The 14,487-nt window shown below is 44.9% G+C and overlaps 1 protein-coding gene across 1 annotated transcript in view; it reads right to left on the reverse strand.

Annotated features, from left to right (window-relative positions):
- The window catches only part of LOC139229901 (zinc finger protein 850-like), a 101,599-nt gene that overhangs the window by 60,918 nt on the left and 26,194 nt on the right, over positions 1 to 14,487 (reverse strand). The window contains exon 4 of the mRNA XM_070861539.1: positions 10,274 to 10,420. Within this exon, the coding sequence (XP_070717640.1) occupies positions 10,274 to 10,420 (147 nt within the window). The remainder of the gene's footprint in view (positions 1 to 10,273; positions 10,421 to 14,487) is intronic.

The following is a 14,487-nucleotide window of genomic DNA, read 5'->3' on the forward strand; positions in this document are numbered from 1 at the left end:
GGAGCAACTCTCCTTCCTCGACTTTCTGCACTTCTTGCCACACTTCGGTGGTGTTTTCTTCATTACTTTCTTGGTGCCCACAGCCATATGCTAATGAGGGATGGTGACAATGATTGTGATTGGTTCATTGGCCGCTTGTCAATATCCATTGTTCTCCATCTCTCCAATTGGTCTCTTTAAATATCCGATCAGATTTGTTGCTCGCCACAATCACAAATTCTTGAATAATGTCATCAGTTACAACACCTTCTGATTTATACTCTGTTCTTTGTGTTTCTATTCTGCTATCAGGCAGAAATCTTACAAGGAAGGTTAATTCATTTTGTAGTATATAGTGACTAATCTGAACAGCAAACTCGCTGCTCTGTTTGTCGATCTACATTACTACATGTTCAACAGACATTGACCGGTTTATAACTGAGATCGACTGAAGATCACCTGGTTTGGAAACTCCCAGCTTATCAACTGTAGGGATTTAATATTAAGCGGAGAAATAGAGACTTGGATTTATATCGCAGCCAATGAAGTACTTTTTGAAGTGTAGACACTGTAGTAAGGTAGGAAAGGTGGCAGCCATTTCGCACACAAGCTCCCATAAGCAGCAATGTGATAATGTCCAGATACACTGTTGTGTTATGTTGATCGAGGGATAAGTATTAGCCAGGACACTGGGGATAACCGATCTGCTCTTCTTCAAAATAGTGGCCGTGGGATTTATTATGTCCACCTGAAATAGCCGAATGGGCCTCGATTTAACATCTCTTCCTATAGATGGCAACTCAGACAGTGCAGCACTCCCTCATCACTGCACTGGTGTGTCAGCCTAGATTGTTATGCTCAAGTCCCTGGAGTGGGACTTGAACCCACAACCTTCTGACTCAAAAGTGAGAGTGCTACCAACTGAAGCACAGCTGATAAGATTGTGATCAATAGATCAGTTTCTTCAGACAGTAAGCAGCCCTTTCACAGATAGAGTGGGTGGCTCTGAAAAGAACCAGTGTGTTATTAGAGTAAACCTTGTCCACTTTATTTGCTCATGTTGGGCCCAGCATTGAATTTCTTTGTCAGAAGACCCACCTGGAGTTTTGGCTGTTCAGCCACGATCCTTTTGATTTGTGGAGCAGAATTTCCTGACAGCATTCGATAAGGTGCCACATAAGAGCTTACTGCACAAGATAAAAGCTCACAGAGTTGGGATTAATATATTAGCATGGATAGAGGATTGTCTAACAGAAAAGAGCGTCAGGATAAATGAGTCATTTCCCGATTGGCAAACAGTAACTAATGGGGTGCCGTAAGGATCGGTGCCGGGGCCTCAACTATTTACGTTTATTAATGACTTGGAATATTGTGTTGCATTTTGGTCTCCTAATCTGTGGAAGGACGTTCTTGCTATTGAGGGAGTGCAGCGAAGGTTCACCAGACTGATTCCCGGGATGGCCGGACTGTCATATGAGGAAAGACTGGATCAACTGGGCATTTATACATTGGAGTTTAGAAGGAGGAGAGGGGATCTCATAGAAACATACAAGATTCTGACGGGATGGTACAGGTTAGATGCAGGTAGATTGGTCCCGATGCTGGGGAAGTCTAGAACCAGGGGACACAGTCTTAAGATAATGGGTAGGCCATTAAGGACTGAGATGAGAAGAAACTTCTTCCCTCAGAGAGTTGTTAACCAGTGGAATTTCCTGCCGCAGAGAGTTGTTGATGCCAGTTCATTGGATATATTCAAGTGGGAGTTAGATATGGCCGTTATGGCTAAAGGGATCAAGGGATATGGAGAGAAAGCAGGAAAGGGGTACTGAGGGAAGGATCAGCCATGATCTTATTGAAGGGTGGTGCAGGCTCGAAGGCTGAATGGTCTACTCCTGTACCTATTTTTTATGTTTCTATGGATGAAGGGTCCAAGTGTAATGTAGCCAAGTTTGCTGATGATACAAAGATGATGGAAAAGCAAATTGTGATAAGGGCACAAAAAATCTGCAAAGGGAGTATAATGTGGGAATATGTGAAGTTATCCACTTCGGCAGAAAAAACAGTAAAGCAAAGTATTATTTAAAAAGGGAAACATTACAAAATGCTTCAGTACAGAGGCACCTGGGGGTCCTTGACCATGAAATACAAGTTATTATGCAGATACAGCAAGTAATCAGGAAAGCAAATGGAATGTTGGCCTTTATTGCTCGGGGATGGAGTATAAAACCAAAGAAGTCCTGCTACAACTGTACAGGGTATTAGTGAGGCTACACCTATAGTACTGCGTTCAGTTTCGGTCTTCCTATTTAAGAAAGGATATACTTGCATTGGAGGCAGTTCAGAGAAGGTTCACTCGGATGATTCCGGAGATGAGGGAGGTTGACATGAAGATAGGTTGGGCCTGTACTCATTGTAGTTCAGAATGATGAGAGGTGATCTTCTCAAAACATTTAAGATAATGAGGGGTTTCGACAAGCATAATGCAGAGAGAATATTTCCACTCAGGGGAAACTCGAACTAGGGGGCATATTCTCAGAATAATGGCTGCCCATTTCAAACCGAGATGAGGAGACATTTCTTCACTCAGGGGGTCGTAAATCTCTGGAATTCTCTGCCCCAGAGAGCTGTGTGAGCTGTGTCATTGCATATATTTAAGGCAGAGATAGACATATTTTTGAGCGATAAGGGAATAAAGGGTTATGGGGAGCAGGCAGGGAAGTAGAGCTGAGTCCATGATCAGATCAGCCATGATCTTATTAAATGGCAGAGCAGGTGCGAGGGGCCAAATAGTCTACTCTTGCTCCTATTTCTTCTGTTCTAGGCCTCAATCTGATAGAGCAGCAGCTTGTGCAGCATCTTAGCAAAATCGTTTAGGAAGTCTGGACAGGGGAGGGTGAGGGGGTTCTAGTTCAGTCTGGGACAAGGGAGGGTGAGGGGATTCTGGTTCTGGATCAGTGTGGGACAAGGGAGGGCAAGGGGGGTCTGATTCAGTCTGGGACAAGGGAGGGTGAGGGGGGGTCTGGTTCTAGATCAGTGTGGGACAAGGGAGGGTGAGGAGGGATCTGGTTCTGGATTAGTATGGGGCAGGGAAGAGTGAGGGGGGATCTGGTTCTGGATTGGTTTGGGACAGGGGAGGGTAAGGTTGGTCTGGTTCAGTCTGGATAGGGGAGGGTGGGGGGGGGGTCTGGATCTGGGTCAGGGGAGGTCTGGTTCTGGGTCAGTCTGGGACAGGGGAGGGTGAGGTGGGGGGGGGGGGGTCTGGTTCTGGGTCAACCTGGGACCAGGACAATTGAGGGAGGTGTTGTCTGCTCCAGTCCTGTACAGTGCCCGGTAAGTGGGGCACATTTCCTGAGTGTGTGCTGGGAATTGAAGATGATTGCTTTGTATTGCTGCAGTGTCTTCAGGGTCAGAGAGCTGCTGTGGATAGATGAAACTCCCTGCAGCTTATAGTGACAGTGGAGCTAACATGGGGGGGTCTGGGGGTGCAAAGTGATCACTCGCCCCCCATGTGGAGACCCAGTGTCCCAGGTCTGTGGGCCAAAGCTCTGTGGTCTGGGGGGCTTCTCCACGATCCACGAGGTCCCACATGGTCTCTGTGGCTTCTCAGCCTGCAGCGCAGAATGTTGGAATTAGTCATCAATCTGACTCAAGATTCATGACCAGAAGGTTTGGAGAAGTTCCCCTTCTGTCTGCGGACCTTGCAGCAGTGACTCCCCCAGAAACAGGACAGTTCATGCATCCCTGTATAGTGTGCAGTATGTTCAGTGTCTGACCCTGAGCTGCCCCAGGGAGGGGGCTGTGTGTGAGGTCCCTGTGGGGTGCAGTATGTTCAGTTTCTGACCCTGGGCTGCCCCAGGGAGGGGAGAAGTGTGTAATGTCCCTGTGGGGTGAAGTATGTTCAGTGTCTGACCCTGAGCTGTCCCAGGGAGGGGGTAGTGTGTGGTGTCCCTGTGGGGTGCAGTATGTTCAGTGTCTGACCCTGAGCTGCCCCAGGGAGGGAGTAGTGTATGATGTCCCTGTGGGGTGCAGTATGTTCAGTGTCTCACCCTGAGCTGCCCCAGGGAGGGAGTAGTGTATGATGTCCCTGTGGGGTGCAGTGTGTTCAGTGTATGACCCCGAGCTGCCGCAGGGAGGGAGCAGTGTATGATGTCCCTGTGCGGTGCAGTATGTTCAGTGTCTGACCCTGAGCTTCCCCAGGGAGTGCAGTAAGGTTATCCACTTGGCAGAAAAAATATAAATACAATTTATTATTTAAATGGAGAGGTATTACAAAATGCTGCAGTACAGAGGGACCTGGGAGTCCTTGGAGATGAAACACAAAAAGTTAGTATGCAGGTTCAGCAAGTAATTATAAAGCCAATAGAAATGTTGGGCTTTATTGCAAGGGGGGTGGAGTATAAAAGCAGGGAAGTCCTGCTGCAACTCTACAGGGTATTGGTGTGACCACACCAGGAGTACCGCATACAGTTTTGATCTCCTTATTCAAGGAGGGATATACTAGCATTGGAGACAGTTCAGAGAAGCTTCACTAGTTTGATTCCTGAGATGAAGGGGTTGACTTATGTGGTTAGGTTGAGCAGATTGGGCCTATACTCATTTAGAAGAATGAGAGGTGAACTATTGAAACATATGATACTGAGGGGACTCGACAAGGTAGATGCAGAGAGGATGTTTCCACTCGTGGGGGAATCGAGAACTCGGGGGCATAGTTTAAGAATAAGGGGTAGCCAATTTACATAACATAAGAACTAGAAACAGGAGTAGGCCAAACGGCTCCTCGAGCCTGCTCCGCCATTCAATAAGATCATGGCTGATCTGATCTTGGACTCAGCTCCACTTCCCTGCCCACTCCCCATAAACCTTTGTCGTTTAAGAAACTGTCTATTTCTGTCTTAAATTTATTCAATGTCCCAGCTTTCACAGCTCTCTGAAGCAGTGAATTCCACAGATTTACAACCCTCAGAGAAGAAATTTCTCCTCATCTCTGTTTTAAATGGGCGGCCCCTTATTCCAAGATCATGCCCTCTAGTTCTAGACTCCCCCATTAGTGGAAACATCCTCTCTGCATCCACCTTGTCAAGCGGCCTCATAATCGTATACATTTCGATAAGATCACCTCTCATTCTTCTGAATTCCAAAGCGTAGAGGCCCAATCTACTTAGCCTTTCGTCATAACTCAATCCACTTATCCCCAGAATAAAACTCGTGAACCTTCGATTTAGAACCGAAATGAGGAGAAATTTCATCTGAGGGTCGGAAATCTTTGGAATTCTCTGCCCCAGATAGATGTGGAGGCTGGGTCATTGAATAGATTTAAGGTGGTGATAGATAGATTTTTGGATGATAATGGAGTGAAGGGTTATGGGGAGTGGGCAGGGAAGTGGAGCTGTGCCCAAGATCAGATCAGTCATGATCTTATTAAATGGCAGAGCAGGCTCGAGTGGCCAAGGGTCTACTCCTGCTCCTATTTCTTATGTTTTTTTAAAAGGTGAACTATAGATGCAAACACAATCAGTGTTATTTTTTAGCTGACCATTTTCCCGATGATTAATTGGTCAAATATCCAGAATATTAAACTCCAGCCAAGTTATATCAGCAGAAAGAAAGCCCAACTGTCAGAATGGACACGATTCAGTCTGGGACAACAGCAGAATCCAAACCCTGCAGTCATTTGTGAACTCGCTGGTGTGTCAGCAGGTTGGATGACTGAGTGAATCCTTTCCCACAGTCGAAGCAGATGAATGGCCTCTCCCCAGTGTGAACTCGCTGGTGAGTTACAAGGTGGGATGAGGTAGCAAATTCCTTCCCACACTCGGAGCAGGTGTGTGAATGTTTAAAAATGTATCGAGACATTGAAGTTGAGAACATGGGAATTGTATAGGGACAGTATAAGCTAACAAACAATTCATGGAGGAATAGCCATGACATCTCAGACTCGAGACTGCGAAATGTTACAACACTAACACATATTGAAACAAAACCCACAGCTTGCAGAAAAACCTCAAGGTCTTATTAAATCATGTTATTAACCTGAAACAGTAACAGAAGGTCTTTGTTTAAAATCAGACCATACTTAGGTCAGATTATGAGTGGACAAAGGGAAAGGCTGGACTAGGATGTCACTCTAGCCCTATCTTGTTATCTTTTGCCGAAAATGTATAACTGTTGTCCCTTTACAATGTAACGTCACTTTGTCCGTAGGAAGTGGGTGCGTTCTATCAGAGTTGCATTCCTTCTGTCTGATAAGGTCCCCGATCGGGATTTGCTTTTTAAATAAAAGCTTGCTTTGTTTAAAGCACAAACGGTATTTGTTTCAGTAATTTTGCTGAACCAGATTGAGGTAAAAGAATTCAGAACTCAACATTTGGTGTCAGAAGTGGGATCTCAATGGGCGACTGCCGAAAACTTGCGAATTAAGAGCCAGACTAGCCTTGGACGAGACGAGGGGAAAGTGGCCACTGGAGTGAGTATGATTTCAATACTGCTCCAGTTTCCCCAGGTTTCAAAAGTCTGAGGAAAGTTTAGCCACTTGCTGGTTCTCAGGTAGTGTCTGAATGAGATCCAGGACAATCTGGTGAATACCTTTCAAACTTAGAATGGGGATAGAGATAGGGAAATTGCATTAAGAAGTGGGCCAACTGCAGACTCAACACCTTACCATGGCCAGGCAAAGCAGATATGAGATCTATTTACTAAACAATCCTAAGCTGACCTTTAGGCACTGTATTGCAATTAATCCGGCCTGTTTTCTTACTGAGCTGCCCCAAGATGAGGAAGAACCCAGTCATGATTGTTTATCTTTAATTCAAGAGGCCACATCAGTCAGGGAAGATTTAGTTGATATACCAATGGAAGATCCAGACTGCATTATGTATGTTGATGGAAGTTCTTCTATTAATCCAGAAGGTACACGAATCTCAGGATACGCCATAGTAAAACAGGAGAATCAGGTCTTGGAATCTGCCGCTTTTGAAACCGCCTATTCTGCCCAACAAGCTGAACTATTCGCCCTCACCCGAATCTTGGCCAAAGACCTCAAAGTCAATATCTATACCGACTCTAGGTATGCCTTTGGGGTGGCCCATGATTTCGGACAATTATGGAAAAATAGGGGATTCCTAACCTCACAGGGGAATGAGATATCCCATAAGCAACTAGTATCTGATTTGTTGCAAGCCCTCATGCTCCCCAAGCACATTGCCATTGTTAAATATACCGCCCACACCACCGGAAAATCCCCGGTTGATATAGGGAACCACTGTGCTGACAAAGAGGCTAAACAGGCCTCTCGTGACCAACAGATGGTAGTGCCCAAAATGATGAGACAGACTAAAAAATCCTGCGAAGGATAAGTTAGCCTCGGAAAAACCAATGCCAACCATCCAAGATGTTAGAAAAGCACAGGAGGACGCTCCTGAAAAAGATAAACTGTTGTGGAAATATTATGCATGTACTTATGACAATGTTTCTAAACTCTGGACCACTCTCGCGGAACAGACTTGCATGTCTGACGAGTTGGCTCTATGGGTTATTGACTGTATGCATTTTGCTATTCATTGTGGAGCAAGAACCACGAGTGATACACTTTTGGCTACTTGGTGGCACCCTAGACTCCAGGCGCTCGCCCAGAACATCAGTAGTCGTTGCCTGGTTTGCCAGCAACATAATCCAGTGAAGGAGTCCCCTGTGATTGGGGTAAAACGCCCCTACCCGAAGGTCCCTTTGAGACATTTCAGTTGGACTACATTGAGTTGCAAAAAGTTCAGTGTTACAAATATGTGTTAGTAATAGTAGATGTGTTTAGCAGATGGATTGAAGCCTACCCTACCCTGGACAATAAGGCTCAAACTGTTGTTAAGGTGTTAATGAGGGAAATTGTTCCTAGATATGGTATCTCAGCTCGACTGATGACCACCTATGTTCTTTCTCTGACTCAGGATCTGCGACTAGCTCACAACCAGGTTCAAGATGCTCACCTCGACCTCCCAGTTTTACCCGAATTGTCCCTCGTGGCACCAGGGAAGTATGGATTCGGAAGGGATTAGAGCCACAATGGGGAGGGGCCTTTTCAGGTGTTACTCACTACCCCCACTGCAGCCAAGGTTGAGGGGAAAAGTGCCTGGGTTCACCTGCACCACTGCAAGCTCACCACCCTCTAACGAACCTATTTTACTGGTTATTCTAATTTTGGTTTCTGTTCCAGACTTCCTCTTCGCCATAGCTGAACAAGGCCGTTGGCATCCTAATTGGTACGTGGACCAGTTTGAACTTTTACCCGTAGTGATAGACAGCCAGCTACATCGACGGTGACCTAAGAGAGACGGGAGAACCAAACTCTTTTAATCAGCAAAATAATTGGACTATTTATCTGAATCCTGAGCCATAAGATGAAACTGTCTGTATGCCACAGTCTGTATAATAGTGTTGATATGTGACAGTTTCGGCGCATGGGAGGGGAGACAGAGACGAGAGCTCCATGTAAACACCTTTTTGTACATGTCTTATGTTTATGCGCAAAATGGGAACTTTTCTAGATGCTGGGTGTTCACATTCCCTATACATTCCAAAGGGGGAATTCCTTTGCGCCCCGTTCCACTGACCCTAACTGAGACTGTCAGATGGATTCAGAGCCAAACTATCACGAGATGAGGGGGGGCCAATACAAATACGAGAGAGGAAAGGCGGGTCAAAAGAGGGATCACAGATCAGGAGGAGTATCATACCATTACATAAACGACCACGGGGAGGTCACCAAGTGGGAGAGTGCTACCCATTAGTCAGACATTCCAGGGATGGTACCAACCAACCTACAACTGTGAAAAGGAACCCCCATTCATAGCCCTGACCAATACCTCAGGGATTGGGAGGCCAACCGGGGACATATGTCTAACCCGAAATAACACCAGTAACAAGGGACATATCGTAGGGTACAGCAATTGCCCACACAGTCTCAACCTCACCACAGGTGCACGAGTCACCATCCACTCTCACGATCCGAATCCTTGGTTGCCTAGGCGATGGACAGGGTTCTGCTATCTGGGATATGTGGTGCCTTTGTGCGGCAAGTACGTACCCTGACGGAAGCACATGCCTCCAGCCGATACAAGCGAGCCATCACCCCCACCGACAAGTTCTTTGGGGTCTTAATGTTTCCAATCGGGATAAGACGTCTCATGGACGAAGTACAGAACCTAGAGACGATGTTGGAACAGATAGCTAACAATACTGCTGAAGCTCTGGAGGGCATCACAGCTGAAATGGTAGCAATAAGGACCGTAGCATTACAAAACCGAATGGCCCTCAATTACCTGTTAGCTGAGAAAGGGGGAACGTGTGCCCTGATAGGATCTGAATGTTGCACTTACATTCCTGATAGTTCAGAAAACATAACCAAACTCGCTGATCACATAAGAAGGGAGGTGAAGAAGTTATCCACACCAGCAGAAGGATCTAGCTGGTTTGATTGGCTATCAGATGGATCTTGGAGATCCTATCTAATTGTTGGTTGCCTTAACCTTTGTTGTAAAGTAATGATGGCAAGGTTAGCAAACCCTCTTGTGGTCAAGGGCTCCCGAGTTATGATCCAACGAAGTAAAGAACTACTCGACAATAACAACAATATGGATCAGGAAAGAGAGTGCGAATGGCTGAATGCGATACTCCTGGAATAGTCACCAGGGTTATCATGGAATGATAAAAGGGGGGAATGTGAATGTTTAAAAATGTATCGAGACATTGAAGTTGAGAACGTGGGAATTGTATAGGGACAGAATAAGCTAACAAAGAATTCATGGAGGAATAGCCATGACATCTCAGACTCGAGACTGAGAAATGTTACAACACTAACACATATTGAAACAAAACCCACAGCTTGCAGAAAACCCTCAAGGTCTTATTAAATCATGTTATTAACCTGAAACATTAACAGAAGGTCTTTGTTTAAAATCAGACCATACTTAGGTCGGCTTATGAGTGGACAAAGGGAAAGAGGGATCAAAAGGGATAGGCTGGACTAGGATGTCACTCTAGCCCTATCTTGTTATCTTTTGCCGAAAATGTATAACCGTCATCCCTTTACAATGTAATGTCACTTTGTCCGTAGGAAGTGGGTGCGTTCTATCAGAGTTGCATTCCTTCTGTCTGATAAGGTCCCCGATCGGGATTTGCTTTTAAATAAAAGCTTGCTTTGTTTAAAGCACAAACAGTATTCGTTTCAGTAATTTTGCTGAACCAGATTGAGGTAAAAGAATCCAGAAATCAACAGGTGAACGGCGTCTCTCCAGTGTGAACTCACTGGTGTGTCAGCAGGTAGGATGATACAGTGAATCCCTTCCCACACTCAGAGCAAGTGAACGGCCTCTCCCCAGTGTGAACTCGCTGGTGAGTTAGAAGGTGATTTGACTGAGTGAATCCCTTCCCACACTCTGAGCAGGTGAACGGCCTCTCCCCAGTGTCTCAGCAGGTAGGATGAGGCAGTGAATCCCTTACCACACTCAGAGCAAGTGAACGGCTTCTCCCCAGTATGACTGTGTCGATGAACTTCCAGCTCAGATGGGTAATTGAATCCCTTATCACAGTCTCCACATTTGCACGGTTTCTCCGTGGTGCGGGTGTCCTTGTGTCTCTCCAGGTTGGACGATCAGTTAAAGCCTGGTCTACACACAGAACAAGTGTACGATTTCTCCCCACTATGAACGGTGTGATGTTTTGTCGGCTGTGTAACTGGTTAAAGCTCTTTCCACAGTCAGTGCACTGGAACACTCTCACTCGGGTGTGTGTGTCTCGGTGCTTTTCCAGTCACACTGATGTTTGAAATCAATTCCAGCAGACAGAACAGACAAACATTTCTCCTTCCACATTCAAAGCCCGATTATATTCAGGTCCTGAGGAACTGAGTGATTCCATCAGATCTCGACATGATGTTTAGTTTGAGTTCCCCGTCTGCAAATCCTGCCCCTCGAATACCCTGGAAAAGGAGTTTACAAAAATCATTACTGCAAGTACAGGACAGAAATTCAGAAAAGACAATTCTAGATTCTGTGGAACATTCTTTCCTCTCTTGTTCCTCCAAAGCTGTAAATTCCCATCCCATACACTCTTCCCCCTCCCTGTCCTGAAATTCAAACACATCGCACGTCTGAAGGCAGCTTGTCCTCCGCTCCCAATTATCATCTCCAACTCTGACTGGATTCAGTTCTACACTCACTGGTTCCCCTCCCTCTCCCCCCCCGGAAGGTGCTGACTCTGGCTGGGTTCAGTTAACAGAAGTACATAAGAAATAGAAGGAGTAGGCCATTTGAGGCCTCGGGCCTGCTCTCCCATTCAATAAGATTATGGCTGATCTGGTCATGGGCTCAGCTCCAGTTTCGTGTGATAGAGAATACAAGCAAGCTGCAAAGTTGGGAGAAAACACAGACAGCAGTTAGATTGCGTACATGTGAAATGGCATGATGCATTAAGCCATCAATCACACTTTACATCTCAGGACTTTGGGCTGAGAACCAACCATGAGTTAACAACTCATCCTGTTGAGTCAATTGAGCCAACAGTGTCAAAGGGGGAGAGTTGATTGTTGTATGCTGATCCGGTATAAATTCAGCCATTTTAGACATGTGCTCCAGTATAACATAGAACTGGAAATCTGCCAAGAAGCTGCTGCTGCTGAAATAAAGTTACTTTAATCTACTACCGGATTTCAAATCTCATTGAAAATTAAGAGATCTAACAATTTTTGGCGTCACGAACAGGATCACTGAGGGAAGAAAGTGAATTTTGGAAATTCGGACCTACATCGGTATACTGAGGTAAGGACTCTTCTTTATTAATGTCCTCAGTCAATTGTCTAAATTCACCCCACCCTCTGCGCGATTCTGAAAGCCTCCGGTTTGCGAACCGTCCGGTTGGTAGTCTGCTCGAGGTCCCATATAGATGTCTAACTTCGGCGGTGTGTTAGTTAATTAATTACCGACCTACTGACCCGGCTGGAAAGCCTACGACTCGAGACCCCAGTAAAGAAATCAGTACTATGGCAGCAGAAGATAACGGCAAAGAATTGCGTACAACTGTTAAAGGCGGGCACCACCTGAGGTTTCAATAGACAAAATCCTCTAACAGTTGAAAGAATACATAGAGCAACAATTCGATTTATCTAAAACCTGTATAAAGATTGCACAAAAGTACGGTACCTCCAAAGGACAATGGTCCTTGGACGAGATCAAAAGGGTCTGGGGAAAAAATGACCCGTATGAAAAATAAAGAACAAACCAGATGGTCCCTAGCCTTATGTGACAGATCAAACAGCGGAATGAAATCATGACGCAGTCCCGACATGATAGGGACCTGACCAGTAAAAAGGACCAATTGCAAGACGTTTGTGAACAACTAAGACAGAAAAAACTTGAACTTGAAGAGTTGGAAGCGGAAGTTAAAGATCTTAAAGGTGAAATTAAAGAATGGAAAAAATCATTAGGTCAAGAGACAGTAATAGGAGAAGGAAAATGTATCGGTCAATTCCCAGGGTACCCATGTTTGGATAAATTAAAAGCGCAAAGCCGAAGACACGACCAAGGAATAGATACAGATTCTGAGTCCTCCGATGATACAAGGTCAGAGGATGAAAAATTAGGGCTGCATTTTGCCCCGTTTAAAAAAAAAACGAGTTGTAGTCAAATCAGAAGAGACTGCGGCTGAGGACGGAAACAAAAGAACGAAGAAAAGGGGGTATGCAGAATACTTAGTTCATGATCCGGCAGACCCAGAGAAAATTGATAAATGGTCCAAGGAGATGCCCAATCCAAAGAAAGTGGGAGTGAAAACGTGGGAACAATTGGACCGCCTAAGAAATATTTATCAACTTCATCCCTAGAACGGAGTGCAAATTTTGACCATAATGGTGCCAGAAACACAAGGAAGAAAATTGCACGACAAGGTAGAAGAAGCTTTGGGGCAGGACGAGAAAGAATTAAATGCAGGGTGGGATGCGATTAAACATTGCTGGACTGAAGGTTTGCAGCCAAAGACAGACTGGGGAAAAATTGCAGCATGCCAACAAAAAGGAACAGAGCCTCCTGGAGTTTGACGAGCTGTTGAGATGCATGTGGCTAGAACATTCGGGTATGAATCATACGGATGAGGAAATGGATGAATAAGTGTTTGGACCCCTGAAAGCAACTTTTGTGGAAGGTCTAAAGCCAGAACTGTCCAAAATGCTTAAGGTGGTGTAACCGGACAGCAGTTAGATTGCGTACGTGTGAAATGGCACGATGCATTAAGCCATCAATCACACTTTACATCTCAGGACTTTGGGCTGAGAGCCAACCATGGGTTAACAACTCATACTATTGAGTCAACAACTCATACTATTGAGTCAACAACTCATACTATTGAGTCAATTGAGCCAACAGTATCAAAGGGGACGAGTTTATTGTTGTAAGCTGATCTTGTATAAATTCAGCCATTTTAGACATGTGCTCCAGTGTAACAAAGAACTGGAACTCTGCCAAGAAGCTGCTGCTGCTGAAATAAAGTTACTTTAACCTACCACCGGATTTCAAATCTCAATGAAAATTAAGAGATCTAACAGTCCTGCATAATATAAACAGAGACAGGGTGCAGAGTAATATAAACAGAGATAGGTCCAGCGTAATATAAACAGAGATAGGGTCTGGTACAATATAAACAGAGGCAGAGTCCAGTGTAATATAAACAGGGACAGAGTCCAGAGTAATATAAACAAAGACAGCATCTAGTGCTATTTAAACAGGTACAGGTCGAGTGTAATATAGAGAGAGAGAGAGACAGGGTCGAGTGTAATATAAAGAGGCAGGATCCAGTGTAAAATAAACAGAGACAGTGTCCAGTGTAATATAAACAGGGACAGGGTCCAGTGTAATATGAACAGAAACAGGATCAAATGTAATAAAAAAAGAGATAGGGTCAAGTGTAATATAAACAGAGACAGAGTCTAGTGTAATATAAACATATGACAGGGTCTAGTGTAATATAAACAGAGATAGGGTCCAGTGTAATATAAACAGACAGGGTCCAGTGTAATATAAACAGAGACAGGGTCCAGTGTAATATAAACAGAGACAGGGTCTGGTGCAATATAAACAGAGACAGGGTCAAGTGTAATTTAAACAGAGACAGGGTCTGGTGTAATATAAACAGGGACAGGGTCTAGTGCAATATAAACAGAGACAGGGTCTAGTGTAATATAAATAGGGACAGGGTCTTGTGTAATATAAACAGACAGGGTCCAGCGTAATAGTAACAAGGTCAGGGTCCAGTGAAATGCAACGAGGGACACTGTCTAGTGCTTCATAAACAGAGACAGGGCCGAGTGCACAACCAACAGAGATAGGGTCTAATGTAATATAAACAGGGACAAGGTCCAGTGTAATATAAACAGCAACAGGGTCAAATGTAATATAAACAGGGACAGGGTCCAGTTTAATATAAATACGGACAGGGTCTCGCGCTATATAAACAGAGACAGGGTCTAGTCTA

The sequence above is a fragment of the Pristiophorus japonicus genome, chromosome 19 (assembly GCF_044704955.1).
Source record: "Pristiophorus japonicus isolate sPriJap1 chromosome 19, sPriJap1.hap1, whole genome shotgun sequence".
Classification (NCBI taxonomy): Eukaryota; Metazoa; Chordata; class Chondrichthyes; family Pristiophoridae; genus Pristiophorus; species Pristiophorus japonicus.